Here is a 16,607-nt window from a genome sequence, read left to right on the forward strand (position 1 = left end):
GACCTGTTTGTTTCCTCTCCACCTATCCTCTCCTCTATCCATCTTCTATCCGCCTCCCACTCTCTCCCTATTTATTTCAGAACCCCCTTCCCCTCCCCCTTTTCTGATGAAGGGTCTAGGCCCGAAACGTCAGCCTCTCTGCTCCTATGATGCTGCTTGGCCTGCTGTATTCATCCAGCCCTGCACCTTGTTGTCTCTACTGTTCTAGAAGGACTGTTTGACCTTGTTCCTTTTTTTTTAAGAATGCCGTTCATAAAACTAACCATCCACATTTGCCATTATTTTGAAATCCAAACTTTAACAATGATACTAACGTATATAAGACATACTTCAGCACATCCATTTCTGACCTGGTATGACTAATACAGTTAATTATATTGTTGATTTACTATGAACGTTTTTAAAAAAAGTTTATAGTTTCTGCTTTTACTGAGGGCCTGCTCTAAACAACGAAATGATGAAAGGAAGAATCTCTGACTGCGGTGTACATGTGTGAGCAATTACTTAATGGTCGAGTGGGACTATTTTCTTAAGGAGACAGTGTCCAAGGTGATTGCTGGTTTAACTGGGACAAAGTGACAAGGAAATAATTGTTCTTTATCTCATTATAATGATTGCAAATTGAATTCTTGTTGTTCTCGTTGGGATGTGTTCTAATTGGATGAAGAGAAGTAGGGGAAGAATGGGAAAAGGGATAACAATTTTGATTGTGGAGGTAATGAAAAAAGGAAGTGTTCTGGAAAATGGTAAGATTGTGATTAGGATAATTGGGTGGTTGTTTTTGACCGACTCAGACTCAATTAGCCAAAGAACCTTTTCCTGTGCTGTAGACCTCTATGACTGTATTGTTTTGAAAAGGCCTATGCCTGGGCTCCTGATTAAAGTTACATGTGTAAGATTAATGAAGATAAGGAAGTTATTTTGTAAACAAAAATGGAGATTTACTTGTAATGTTTGTATGTTCGGTACAGGAGAAAAACCAGATATTTTTATCAATATGAGCGTTGGAGAACTGGAAGTTACCCCTGTATCCATGGCAATTGGCAGGTACCTCGGACTTGACCTATCCCCTGAGGGATGTGCTGCTCGAAATCGCAGAGGCATTGCCATCATAGTACATGGAGCTCCTGCCTCAGGTACAAGTAAATTCCATCATGAGCCCATAGTCCATGGCACATTATCAAGTTAACAGCTCAAACTGGAAATAATCTATAAATTATCAAATTCTGTCCAAATCCTTTTTGTTCTGTTTATGAACGTAATACAGGTTCCCTTTTCTCCCCCATCTATTTCATGTTTCCAGCTCCAGAAGTACATTTTTGTACATTTGTTCACATTATAATCCTCTGGCATTTAATCTGCACCCCTTTGAAAAATGGGAAAAGAATGTTAAACACTTAAAACAAGTATTGTTACAATTTGCATATTCTTCAGGTACTCAGTATTCAACACCAGATTTCCTAAACTGAACGAGTTACATTTGCCTGCATTTTGCCCATATCCCTTTAAACTTTCCTATCCATGTATCTATCCAAATGTCTCATAAATGTTTTAATTGTGTTCACCTCCCCTATTTCCTCTGGCAGATAGTTCCATATATGCACCACCCCATGTGTGAAGAAGTTGCTCCTCACGTCCCTTTTAAATCTTTCAGCTCTCACCTTACACCTATGCCCTCTAGTTTTGGACTCCCCTATTCTGGGTAAAAGGCCTTTGCTATTTACCTTATCCATGAGCCTCATGATTTTACAAACCTCTATAAGATCACCTGTTACACTCCAGGAAACAAGTCCCAGCCTATCCAGTCTCTCCAGCCTCTCTTTACAACTCAAACCCTTCAGTCTCGGTACCATCCTTGTAAATCTTTTTTGCACTCGTTCCAGTTTAAGAACATCCTTCCTACAGCAGGGCGACCAGATTGTGTGGCCTTACCAATTTCTTGTACACCTGTAACATGACGTCCCAATTCTTGTACTCAATGCTGTGACCAATGAAGGCAAGCATGCCAAACGCCTTCTTCACCAATCTGTCTACCTGTGATGCCACTTTCAAGGAAGTATGCACCTGCAGCCCTCGGTCTCTCTGTTCAACAACACTACCCAAGGCCCTTCCATTAATTGTGGAAGTCCTGCCCTGGTTTGTCTTACTGCAATGCAACTCATCGCAATTATCTAAATTAAACGTCATTTGCCGTTCCTCAGCCCACTGTACTCTTAGATAACCTTCTTCACTGTCCACTATCCTACCAATTTTGCAGTCATCTGCAAACTTACTAACCATGCCTCCTCTATTCTCATCCAAATTGTTTATATAAATGTTGAATAACACTGGACCTAGCACCGATCCCTGTGGCTCACCACTGGTCACAGGCCTCCAGTCTGAACAACAACCCCTTACCACCACCCTCTGTCTCCTGCCATCAAGCCAATCTTGTATCCAATTGGCTAGCTTTCTTTGAATCTCATGTGATCTAACCTTACTAACCAGTCTACCATGCAGAACCTTGTCGAGGCTTTGCTAAAGGCCATCAAGACAATGTCTTCAGCTCAATCGTCTTGGTCACCTCTTCAAAAATCTCAGTCAAGTTTGTGAGACAAAGTTTCCCACGCACATGATATCCCTTCCTAACAGCATTGTGTAGCTGTTCAAGAAGGTTACTCAGCACCATCTTCTCTGGGGTAATGATGGATGACACTGGCCAGCAATACCCACATCCTATGAAAGAATATTTAAAAATTGCATGCTGCTCGAGTGTAAGAGTTTACAACTGTGTCTAATCCTCAGTTTACCCAATATTTACCATACCCACGTTTACAGCAGGTACATTGGATGGTGATCAGAAGCAGGACGTTTGACTAAACTTTCTCCTCCCTAAACTAAATATGCTAAAACCATAATGATTGCACCTTCAGCTGACTAAACACTAAAAGGAGGTTGTTGGTCAGTTGTCGGCACATCTGGTTCGGTGCCTCTGCCTATTGAGCCATTGAGGAACTAAATACTGTACAGATAATTTGAAGATATTGATTCGATAAAGACTCATGCTTCTCTCTAAAATCGTGTCACATGTTTTATGTTTTGTTACAGGAAAAACAAACACTGCTGTCTTTCTTGCAAAATATTATAGAGCATCCTATTTGGTTATCGATTCTGTATTACGGGAAGCAATTTCAAGTGGTACCACAGCTGCAGCTACACGAGCTCGGGAATTGTGCACAAAGGCTGCTCTGGATCAGATGATGAGGGATGCTGAAGAAGGTAACACCATTTTGACAATATCATAATTTTAGTTAAACATGGTCAATGTCCTGGGTCCATGGTTGCCAATTCTGGATCACTCGTCAGATGATCTCCATTTTCTCACACTTCCACTATTTAGACCCACACAAATCATAGAATCCCGTACGGTGTAAAAGCAGGCCATTTGGCCCATCGAGTCCACACTGACCCTCCAAATTGCATCCCACTCAGACTCATGCCCCTATTCCTGCTTTTCTCATGGCTAATCTACCTAGCCTGCACATCTTTGGATTGTGGGAGGATACGGGAAGACCAGAGGAAACTCATACAGACATGGGGAGAATGTGCAAACTCCACACACACTGAACCTCAAGGCTGGAATTGAACCTGTGTCCTTGGCGCTGTGAGGCAACAGCGCTAACCATTGAGCCATCGTACTGCCCAAATAGTGAGTAGGTTCTTTGTCATTTGATTCAATAAATCTTAACTGTCAGTTAGTGTGACTTTTCTTTCTCATGAAAGAATTCTAATATGATAGAAATCTTCAGTAAAATGAAGAGAGACATAGTTAATTTTGAAACCCAGGTTTTAGCAAAAGAAATAGTAATTAGGGACCCTACTGACTGGAATTTAGAAAAATGAGAGGTGATCTCATTGAAATGTATATGATTCTTAAGAGGCTTGATATGGTAAATGCTGAGAGGACATTTCCCCTCATGTCTAGGACCAGAAGGCATAGTCTCAGAGTAAGGGGGCACCAATTGAAGACTGAGATGAGGAGGAATTTCTTCTGTCAGAGAGTTGTGAGTGTTTGGAACTCTGCCACAGAGAACTGTGGGAGCAAAATCCTTGTGTATATTTAAGTTTGAAAGATCTAGATTCATGATCAGTTGGGGATTCAGAGGTATGGGGAAAATGCCAGAAACTAGACATGAGGAATGTTGGACCAGCCAAGATCCTCTTGAATAGTGGAACTCAAGGAGTTTAATAATCTACTTTGCCTACTTATTATGGTCCTTTAGTCAAAGACAAACGTAGGTCCCGAACAGTTAGAAATTGGGGAAGTTACGATGGAGCCCAAAGAGATGGCAATCCAATTAAATACAATTTTGATTCTGTGTTTACAAAGGACACAAATAACATCCAAAATGTTGTGGAACACAAGATCTAATGACAGAGAGGAACCAAAGGAAATTAGTACTAGTTGAGAAATGGTATCAAGACAATTGATGAGATTAGAGGCCAATAAATTAATTGGCCCTGAATGTTGAACTACAAAGGGTTAATAGAATTCTTACACTTCCAGGTGAGTGTGTCATCAGATTCACACTAATCTACTTCTCAGAGTACTTAGGGAAGTGGCCCTGGATGTATTGGTGCTTACACATGAGAACATAAAAACTGGGAGCAGGAGTAGGCAACTTAGCCCCTCAAGCCTGATCTGCTATTTGATATAATCGTAGTGATTTCATCTCTCCCTCAATTCCATTTTCTGCCCACTTTCCATAACCCTTTTAATGAAAAATCTTTCTCCTCCTTAAATTTACTTCATGGCCCAGCATCCACCATGTCCTGGAGTAGTGAATTCCACAATTTATGAACCTCTGAGAGAAGTAATTTTGCCTGACCTTGGTTTTAAATGTGCGACCCCTTATCCTAAAAGTGTGATCTCTCAATTCAGATTGTTCCACATGAGGAAGCAAACTTATGAACTGAACCGTGTTTCTTTGTTTTTCCATTTTTTAGTAAGAAGCTCTGTAATGTTTAACTTCTTAAGTTTGTTTTCCTTATTTTTCTGCTTTGTACCTAAGAATCTTGTACCTAAGGGGCGGCACGGTGGCTCAGTGGTTGGCAGTGCAGCCTCACAGCGCCAGGGACCCTTGGGCGACTATCTGTGTGGAGTTTGCACATTCTCCCCGTGTCTGTGTGGGTTTCCTCCGGGTGCTCTGGTTTTCTCCCACAGTCCAAAGATGTGCAGGTTAGGTGGATTGGCCATGCTACATTGCCTGTAGTGTTCAGGGATGTGTAGCTTAGGTGGGTTGTAGGGTGGGATGGGTCTGGGTGGGATGCTCCAAGTGTCGATGTGGACTTGTTGGACTGAAGGGCCTGTTTCCACACTGTAGGGATTCTATGATTCTGGATCTGGATACCTTGGTAACCTAAGTGGCAACTTGTAAACTTTTCCTTGTACTCATGTGAGTACATGATAATAAACCTAATTCAATTCAATTCAATTTAATCCTTTTTATGTCTACTCTGTCAATTCCATTTAGCATCTTATATACCTCAATTAGATCTCCTCTCATTCTTTTAAACTCCAGAGAATAAAGGCCTCAACTGCTCAATCTTTCTTCATAAGACAAATCCCTCTTCTCTAGAATCAATCTAATGGACACCTCCTGACTGTCTCCAGTGCAATTACATCTCTCCTGAAGTGAGGGGACCAAAATTCTACACAGTACTCCAGGTGCGGTCTCATTTATACCGTGTACAGTTGCAGCAATACTTCCCTACTTTTGTACAAATTTTGTTTAGCAATAAATGCCAAAATTCCATTTTCCTTCCTTATTACCTGTTTTCTGATGTTCATACATGAGGACACCCAGAATCCTCTACACTGAAGTACTCTGAAGTTTCTTCCTATTTTGATAATAAGTTGCCTTTCTATTTCTCCAACCAAAATAGCTAACCTTGCATCTATCCACGTTAAACTTTATTTGCCATATTTTGACCCATTCACCAGCTGTAAATTTTTTATTTCTTCATTGCAACTTACTTTCCTAACTATTTTCGTGTCTTCTGTAAACGGTATCTTCTATATTTTCTAATCAAACTGTTCAGAGACATTATTACATACCCCTGGAGCAGTGGGACTTCCAAGTCATTAATATAGATTGTAAATCTATATTAATAGACTGAACCCTGTGGCACCTGCAAGTAACAACTTGCCAACGAGAAAAAGACCCATTTATCTCAACTCTCTGCTTTCTGTTGATTAATCAATCCTCTATTCAAGTTAATAAATTAACCCAACCACATTGTTTTTACCTTATGTACTAATCTTTTGTGTGGCACCATATCAAATACCTTCCATAAACCAGATGCACCACATTTGCAGGATCCCCATTATCCACTTTGCTTGTTACATCTTCAAAGAACTCTAGAAAATTAGTCAAGAATGATTTCTCTTCATAAAACTTTGCTAATTCTGATGGACTGCATTTTGACTTTCCAAGTTATTGTCCTGTTATTTCTTCTTTAATAATGGATTCTGATTATTTTGCAATAACAGATGCTAAACTAACTGGTCTATAGTTTCCTACTTACTGCCTCCCTCCCATTTTGAATAAGAATGCTTTTCCAATCTACTGAAATCTTTTTCACATCTTGGAAATTTTCAAATATTATAACCATGGATCCACTGTTTTTGCTGCTACTTCCTTGAAGACCCTAGGATGTTGGCGAATAGGCCTGGGGACTGGTCTGTCTTCAATCTCAATAGTTTACTGTGTACTTTTTACCTAGTGATGATGACTGTTCTAAGTTCCTCTCTTTCTATAACCTCCCACAATGCCTGTTACTTTTGGGGTAGTACTGGTGTCCTCTACTGTGATAATTGAGACAAAGTATTGGTTTATTGTCTCTGCCATTTCTGTGCTCCCCACTGTTAACTCCTTAGTCCAATTTTTCAAGGTATCAACATTCATTTTAACGACCCTGTTCTGTTTTGTATACTGATAGAAGATTTTGCTTTTTGTTTTTATAATTCGTGCTTGTTTCATAATTTACCTTTGCTCTTTTTATGATATTTTGAGTAATTCTTTTTTGATTTTTAAAAGTTTCCCAATCATCCAGCTTGCCACTCACCTTTGCAATATGGTATGCTTTAGCTTTATGTTATCTTTAACTTCCTTGTTAACCATAGATGTTCTTATCTTACAATCTTTCTTCTTCTGTGAAATGTATTTTAATTGTAGGGAACTAAATATCTCCTTAAGCATCTACCATTGCTCATCAACTGTCCTATCTTTAGTCTTCCTACCCAGTCCACTAGGGCCAAACCTGTCCTCATGCCTATGTTATTCCCTTGGATTAACTCCAGAACAGTAGTGTGGGGCTCTGGATTCTCACCATCAAACTGAATTTGAAATCTCAGCATGCTATGATCACTCTTCATTCGTGTATCCTTTACTGTGAGATCACTGATTAACCTTCCTCATTAAACAATATATAAATCCAGAATAGCCTGATCCCCGGTTGGTTCCCCAATGTATTACTCCATGAAACAATCTGTAATAAATTCAATGAACTCGCTCCCGAAGCTACCCTTGCCAGTTTGGTTAATTCAGTCTGTATGCATGTTAAAATCAACCATGATTGATGCTGTACCTTTCTTACAAGCCCCCAGTACTTCCTGTATTGCACTGTGTCCCACTGTGGAACTACCGTTTGAGGACAATAAATGAATTATATTTGAATTAGATTTTATTGTCACGTATACTCAAGGACAGGGCTACAGGACTACAGTGAAAAGTTTACCATGTCGCCATTCGCCATAGGTACAAGAAACTTAGGTGCAAAATCTTAGGTAAAAAGTAGAAGTGATGCAAGGCTTCATCACAAAATACAGCTTGTAAATTCCTGTTCCAGTTTTAAAAGAAGGTCTTGGAGGATTGATTCTGCAGCTTTCATGGTTGTGTGTAGTTTCGCATCCAAAAAACTACAAAGTCAGCTACACTTTTTATGGAAGGCAAACAGGAGACATTTGCCAGTATTTGTCTGTAGCATGCAAGTTTTGAGATGTCTCTCTGCTTTCAAATGTGATCATTTATTATTTCAGTGTCACAGAGTGCAATCACGCGATATTCATCAATTGGAATTGGAGGTACAACTGTTGATGGAACAACTAAGCAAACATCTGAAGGCACCCCTACCTCTGAGTTCAAACTTCCACATTTATCAACAATAATCCATCGTAAAAGCAGCATGAACACACTAAAGTCAAGTCATATTATCCAGAAACAACAAAATGAAGTGGTAACTTCACAGGTAGAGTACTGGCATTGATATAAAGAAACTTGGTATGAAGTATTTGTTTTATTGCTTTTACTTCATTAGAGTAATCAGAAGCCGAATCAGCTTATCACTTTAATTAATTGATATATTCACGTTAAAATAGTGATTGGTTTGCTCAGTTGGCTGGAAGGCTGGTTTATGATGCAGAATGATGCCAACACCATGGGTTCAATTCTTGCACTGGCTGAGGTTTTCATGAAGGACTCTACTTCTCAACCTCTTCCCTTATCTGAGATGTGGTTATTTTCAGGTTAAAACACCACCTCTAATGAGAGAGTGGCCATATGGTCCAATGCACATAACAAATGCAACTTTATCTTTAACATCACAATAAACGTGAGTATTCTGAAAAAAATACATTTTGCCAAAAATTTTCATCTTGCACTTATCAGGACAAATTGTTAGAAATATCAAAGTTAAGGGAAAATAACATTTCTCCCGTGCGAGAAAAGTGCTGATCAGCTGCCAAGTGTACTCTGACTGGTAGAGGCATTGCAATGGAAAATGCACCAGTTAGATGGTGACTGACAGTTCACTGCCAAACTGTGTTTAAGCTTTGAACCAGGCGGGTTGACGCTGATTGGTCAAGGTATTATCCTGAGAAATGAACCTGGGAATGGTTGCTCACTATTTTATTGAATTGAAACAGACATAGTTTGAATACATGTTCCTTTTGTCTGCAAAGAACAGGACCTGCAAGCACATTAGTACATGTAGCTTCCAAATGCAGAAGTGCACCATACTGTGAGCTCAACTACCAATCCTCAACTGGTTGTCAGCATAATTCCTTGCACACAAGATTATTAAGCAAATTCTGTCCAGTTGCAGAATAACATCTCATATTGGACAGTATAGGAACATAGAAAATAGGTGCAGGAGTAGGCCATTGAGCCCTTTGAGCCTGAACCACCATTCAATATAATCATGGCTGATCATGCAATCTCAGTATCCCATTCCTGGCGTCTCCCCATACCTCTTGATCCCTTTAGCCGTAAGGGCCACATCCAGCTCTAACGAACTGGCCCCAACAACTTCCTGTGGGAGAGAATTACACAGATTCACAACTCTCTGAGTGAAGAAATTCTTCCTCATCTCAGTCCTGAATGGCTCACCCCTTATTCTTAGTCTGTGACACCTAGTTCTAGACTTCCCCAACGTCAGGAACATTCTTCCTGCATCTAGCCTGTTCAGTCCCATCAGGATTTTATATGGTTCTATGAGATCTCCCCCTCATTCTTCTAAATCCCAAAGCATACAAGCCCAGTCAATCCAGTCTTTCCTCATATGTCAGTCCTGCCATCCCGGGAATCAGTCTGGCGAACTTTCACTGGACTCCCTCGATAGCAAGAATGTCCTTCCTCAGTCTAGGAGACCAAAACTGCACACAATACTCAAAGTGTGGCCTCACCAAGGCCCTGTATAACCTGGTATAACTACACAAGGACATCCCTACTCCGATACTCAATTCCTTTCGCTATGATGGAGAGCATACCATTAGCTTTCTTCACTGCCTGCTGCACCTGCATGCCAACCTTCAGTGACTGTTCCACCATGATACCCAGGTCTTGTTGCACCTCACCTTTTCCTAAACTGCCACCATTCAGATAATAATCTGCCTTCCTGTTTTTGCAATCACTGCCACCCAGCTTAGTGTCATCTGCAAATTTGGAGATATTGCATTCAAATTCTTTATCCTGTGAACATCTGGGGCCCCAGCACAGAACCCTGTGGCACCCCACTCATCACTGCCTGCCACTCTGAATAGGACCTGTTCATTGCAACTTTCTGCTTCTTATCTGCCAACCAGTTCTCTCTCCATGTCAATACATTACCTCTGATACCATGAGCTTCAATTTTCCTTACTAATCTCTTGTGTGGAACATTGTCTAAAGCCTTTTGGAAGTCTAGATGCACAACATCTACTGATTCACCCTTGTCCACTCTACTGGGCACCAGCTTAAAAAACTGCGGAAGTTTTGTCAAGTATCATTTCTCTTTGGTGAATCCATGCTGACTGGGACAGATTCTGTCACCACTTTCCAAATGCTCAGTTATTACATCCTTAATGATTGACTCCAGCATTTTCCCCACCACTGATGTCAGACTAAACAGTCTATAATTCCCCATTTTCTCTCTCCCTCCCTTTTTAAAGAGTGGGGTTATATTACCTACCCTCCAGTCCATGGGCCTCTTCCAGAGTATATAGAATGCAGGGAAACAATCACCAATGCATCCACTATTTCCAGGGCCACTTCCTTAAGTACTCTGGGATGCAGACCATTAGGCCTTGGGGACTTATTAGGTTTTAATCCCATCAATTTTCCCAATAGCATTTCCTGACGAATAAGGTTTGCATCTTGTGAGTTGTAGAGTGTTCCCACTAATTGTGTATTCCTTTACCTTGTTTGACTTCCCCAACTACATCACTTCACATTTCTGTCGATTGAATTCCATTTGCCACTTTTTTGCCAATGATATCATCCCATAGTCCATAGATTCTCTTGTCATCAACCAGGCCTAAACGACATTAAGGGATACAAAATGAAACAGTGTAAGATAGCAGACAATGACACATCCTTCCCTGAAATGGTCAAAGCTTTTTATGCTCAGTTTGAGCAGAATACCACCAACATGGAAATGCCTGCCCCGACAGCCCCAGACACACCTGTTCCCTCTGTCACCGCCTCAGAAGTCAGATCAGTTTCCCTGGGAGTCAACCCAAGGAAAGCAATGGGCCTGGAAGATGTCCCCGGCTGAGCACTCAGATCCTGTGTGGACCACCTGGCGGAGGTATTCACTGACATCTTCAACTCCTACTTCATCTCCATCCTACAAGCCAAAGTTCCCACTGGCTTCAAAAAGACCACCATCGTCTCCGTACCCAAGGAAACACGTGCAGTATGCCTTAATGACTATCGCCCAATAGCTCTGACTTCAATAATCATGAGGGGATGGTCATGGATCAACTCTAGTCTCCCAATCTGCCTTGATCCCCTACAGTTTGCCTACCGACATAACAGGTCCACAGAGGATGCCATATCCCTAGCTCTGCACTCATCCCTGGAACATCTGGACAACACAAACATCTATGTCAGACTCCTGCTCATTGACTACAGCTCCGCCTTCAACACCATTATCCCTTCCAGACTGATCTGAAAACTGTGTGCCCTGGTCTTGGCTCCGGCCTCTGCAACTGGATCCTCAGCTTGCTGATCCATAGGCCACAGTCAGTGAGGATAGGTAACTGCATCTCCTCCACAATAACACTCAACACTGGAGCCGCCCAAGGATGCATCCTCAGCCCCCTACTGTATTCCCTGTACACTTACAACTGTGTTGCCAAATTCCGCACAAACGCCATCTACAAGTTCCCTGGCAACACCACCGTAGTGGGACTGATATCTAACAACGACAAGTCAAAATACAGAAGTGCTGTGGTGCAATGAAAGCAATCTGTCTCTCAATGTTGGAAAAACTAAAGAACTGATCATCAACTTTCGAAAGAAAGGAAGAGAACACGCCCCCATCTACATCAACGGAACTGAGGTTGAGAGAGTGAAGAGCATCAAGTTCCTCACAGTGGTGATAACTGACAACCTGTCCTTAACTTCCCATGTAAATGCGACAGTCAAGAAGGCGCAACAATGCCCCTTCTTCCTCGGGCGGCTCAGGAAATTTGGCATGTCCATAAGGCCCCTCACCAACTTCTACAGATGCACCATTGAAAGCATACTGTCTGGGTATATAATGGCCTGGTATGGCAACTGCACTGCCCAGGACCGTAAGAAACTACAGAAGGTGGTGTGCACAGCCCAGACTATCATGGAAGCCAACCTTCCATCCGTGGACTCCATTTACACGGCTCACTGCCACAGAAAGGCGGGCCAACATCATCAAAGGCCCATCGCACTCTGGTGATGACCTCCTACAACCTCTGCCATCAGGCAGAAGATACAGAAACTTGAACACACGCACAAGCAGGTTCAGGAACAGCTTCTTTCTGGCTGTTATCAGACTGTTGAATGGACTGTAGCCACAAATAATGTAGCCTGCAATGTAACCTGTATGCCTCTAAGTCTTTTTGATTCGTACATCCTTTGCTTGCTGTGATCTGCCTGTACCGCTCGTAACAAAGCTATTCACTGTATTTTGGTACACATGACAATAAAATCAAATGAAACACATTCATTTTTGTGTCATCTGAAAAAGTCTTGATCATGGCCTTACATTTAGGTCTAAAAAACTGGGGACTATTACTGAGTCCTGCAGAACCCCACTGCAAGCAGCTTTCTAATGTCAGTAAAACCCATCAAACATTACACTTTGTTTCCTACCACTGAACAAATTTTTTTACGCAGCTTGATGCCATGGATCTTTTTTAAAGTCAAGTGTGAACTTTTACAAGAGCATTGGTCAAATCCATATCGACCATCATCAATCCTTGTTTTCAATATTTTTGAAGATATTCATTTAACCTTTATGGGCATTTTAACTCCACTGGATTTATCTGGCAGTCTACTCAATTTAACAATTTGGACAATTGCGTTCTTAAGTTTTCACCATTAGGAGGCCTAAGGAACATAATACTAGTTATTTTTAGTAACACTACACATGCCAGATAGTTTAGTCTGTTCTGAAGAAGCATTACGGGACTCAAAACATTAACTCTGACCCTTCAGCACCTCATAAAATATCAGCAGAAATTAAATGTGTCTATTGGGTTCCAAGCAGGTGGGCTATCTACCACCTTTCCCACCACTTAATAAAATTAAATAGCAGCAAGTAGGTAACAATCGTGATTGCTGCCTTCCTGCACCATTTTACCAGCCTTCCCACCTCCCAGACTGTCCCCAAAGGGTCATAAAACTCAGCCGAGCATTTCAGCAGCTGAAGTACTTCTCACATCCCTTTGTTCTATTTCCTTAGCCTTCCAAGGTAAAGGAAAACATTTCCCATTTCATCGATTTGAAATATTATTATTATGGACCAGACTAGACCCCCTCAAAGTATATTATGGAAATAGCCTAGACCCTAATTTTTATGTTTTGATTAAAGGCAAGTGTTAAGGTGCTGTGTCCCAGACATGATTTGATTATTCCACCACTAGGCTTTAGTCAAAACACACTTTATTCTTACAACACATTTAAAATACAACAAAAAGAAGAATTGACATAATTTTATTGAAATACTGAACAAGATGATGTATTATTTAACTAGTAATCATCAACTGCTCCAATGTCGGCAGCATCCAGTAAGCACACCCTTGGCAAAGGCAATTCAGCCACACCATTTTTATTCTCACATGCTGTCTCTCTCCAGTCCAGTAAAAAGTAACACCAAAAGAAATAATCTACTCCTTTTGATTTTTAAGAGGAAGCCTTGTTGTTTAAGACTTCACTCTGGCAACAGAGAACTCAATCTTTCAGTTCCAGCAACCAGCAAAAAACTAACTGAAAGCAAAACTAAAGTCCTTTTGAGTCTGTATAAGCCTGACCCCTCCCACTCATGGTTCTTTCATCTTGGTTAAAAAAGAAGCACCGAAGGAGAACTCAAAGCTGTTTACCAACTGCCAATGTGAGGGAGACATTTCGGCACCACTGTGACAAAGTCCCTGTTCAAGAGAAACAGGACAGAACACATCTCTTAAAGGCGCAGTATTGTCATAATTATGAAATCAGTTGGATTAGAAAACTCTCAAAAAAATTAAAGAATTGTAGGTGATAGAAATCTGGAACAAAAACAGAAATTGCTGAAGAACCTCAGCACATCTGGCAGCATCTGAGAAAATAGAGTTGACGTTTTGAGTCCAGTGATCCTTCTTCAGAACAGACAGACCCATCTGGCTTGTGTGGCATCACTAAAAATAACTAGTTTAATGTTTGTTAAGCCATGTAAAGGTCCAAACTCAAGAATGCAATTCTCCAAATTGTTAAAAAATATTTTATTGGGCTGTTAAAATGAAGTGCGGAGTCACAGAATGGTTACAGGATAGAAAGTGGCATCATGTCTATATTAGCTTTGCAAGAGCAATTTAGCCAAGTCTGCTATCCTGCCCTTTCCCTGCAAAGCTTTCCTTTGAGCTTCCTCAAAAACACTGATCACTTTCCCTTGAAAGCCTCAATTAAATCTCCCTCTACCAGCCTTTCAGCCTGTGCAGTCCAGATCCCAAATATTTGCTGCCTACAATGGTTTTTCCTCATGAGACAGTGCTTCTTTTGTCAATCACCATTGTCTGGTTCTCAAACTTTCCACAAATAGAAATAGTTTCTCGTTAACTGCTGTGTCTAAACTATCATGATTTTGAATGTTTTAATCAAATTTCCTCTCAACTTTCTGGTAAAAGACACATGCTGATAAAGTTTGTCTGCTGTCTAAGGCCCAGTCATCCTTCCTAAATACTGTGCCTTGATGTGTACACAAAACCCCAATTGAGGCTAAATCAGAATATTTTAAATTTTCAAAAGAACTTCCTTGCTTTTGTGTCCTATGCACCTTTTTAAAAAGCCTCTTTTAACACCACATTCTGCATTCTGTTCTATTACCCTGAAGGTATGATTTGGCTGGTTAGCACATAAAACGATACTTGTCACTATATCTTGGTACATGTGACAATAATAAATCAAATCAAATCAAATTTTGTCAAGTTGCCATGCCGATTTCCATGATTTGTGCACATAGTGCCCAAGGTCTCTCAAACAAAGGGCACAATGCTAAAGTTGATGCATCGCCTCATCCTTTCGACCACAATATACCACTTCACATTTGTCTGGATGAAACTCATTTGCCATACGTCCACCCATTCCATCAGTCCGTATCCTCTTAAAATCTATCACTGTGCTCATTGTTCAAATACTTCCAAGTTTCATGTCACCTTCACATTTTGAAATTGTACACTTGCACACCCAAGTCTAATAAAATGTCTTTAAAATACATCAGTAAGAGCAGGGATCTAAGTACAAACTGCTAGAGAACCCACTATACACCAGTCTGCAAAGTAAACATTCATTACTCCACTGTTTCCTATCAATCAGCCACTTTTGTATATATACTTCTACTTTCCCTTTTATTTTATGGGCTTCACCCTTGCTAGCATGTCTAATATGTGACACTTTCTTAAACATCTTTTGGAAGTCCATATACGCTATATCAACCACAGTAACCTCATGAATCATTTGTTACATTATCAAAAACTCAATTCAGTTAAACATTTGACAAAACTTACATATGACAAATTGAACATCTGATCTAGTCTGTGGCCTAACCAATCAAGCTTTGCAATTGTTCTTTTGCTTCAGCCATAACGTTATCTTAAATTGTTCCAAACTTACTCTTCTTCATATCTAAAACCAGTGCATTTAAAAATTCCACAATTCTAACTCCCAGTTTTAGCTTCTACTCTATTTCTGTTACACAGTCAGTATATCAGAACGTTTAAGGTAAGATTTTGTTAAGTGTTAACATTATAGCATTTATGAGGAAATATATTTTGTTCTAATCGCAAGTAATTTTAGGTGTTTTCTGAAATCTCTAGGTCTCTGTAATTGGTCCCCTAATGCAGCAGCCAATGAGCATCACTACAAGCATCATTGGAGAGGGAAACTTAATGAGTTGTCAATTGCCAGAAGATGTGATAGTGGAACTTCTGACGGAGAGGTTGCAGGTACAATATGGTGCTATACAAGAATGTTACTGCATCTGCAGTATCACGTTTCATATAACAGGATGCCACAAAGTGATCATCCAGTTCCTTCCCTCCTTGTAACAAATGCAGTAATACTTAAGGGTGCAGTTACATTTTATAATCTCTGATGATTAATTTCAGTGACTAATCTTCAGTTATGAACTGTTGCTAGTTTCTCTGACCATGGGACAACATCACAGCAAAGCTAAATTCTGTTATTATCCAACTCCCAGAACTCTCTTATTTTCTAATAGGAGAGTCTCTAGCTGATGGCTTGAGCTGATTTTGTTTTAGCCCTTGTAGGCCAAGGAATTTGAACTTAATTGAATCCTCCCATGTTGTGATAGCTGTCTGTCATTAAGCTGTAGAATTGAGTTTAGCATCTTAATTCTATGACATGCTTGCACACTAATCCAATCATGCCAGATACCTGATCACACTAGCCTGGTCTGAGGTTAGCACCCATGTCAATGCAGTCTCAGTCATCTGGAGGAATACACAGTGATGTAAAAAAAAAATGTCAATGACCTTCACCACTCCATGAGCATAAGTGCCATCTTCTTTCCTATACTTCACTCTCACTCTATCTCTGCTACAGTATCCAACTCCC

At 40.5% G+C, this 16,607-nt stretch overlaps 1 protein-coding gene across 1 annotated transcript in view; it reads left to right on the forward strand.

The window, feature by feature from the left end:
• Positions 1-16,607, forward strand: part of hydin (HYDIN axonemal central pair apparatus protein) — a 677,137-nt gene that overhangs the window by 451,076 nt on the left and 209,454 nt on the right. Inside the window, exons 41-44 of the mRNA XM_048605579.1 lie at positions 972-1,136; positions 3,088-3,258; positions 8,081-8,289; positions 15,848-15,976. Coding sequence (XP_048461536.1) covers positions 972-1,136; positions 3,088-3,258; positions 8,081-8,289; positions 15,848-15,976 — 674 coding nt within the window. The remainder of the gene's footprint in view (positions 1-971; positions 1,137-3,087; positions 3,259-8,080; positions 8,290-15,847; positions 15,977-16,607) is intronic.

This window comes from Rhincodon typus, chromosome 15, assembly GCF_021869965.1.
Source record: "Rhincodon typus isolate 14 chromosome 15, sRhiTyp1.1, whole genome shotgun sequence".
NCBI classification, from domain to species: domain Eukaryota; kingdom Metazoa; phylum Chordata; class Chondrichthyes; order Orectolobiformes; family Rhincodontidae; genus Rhincodon; species Rhincodon typus.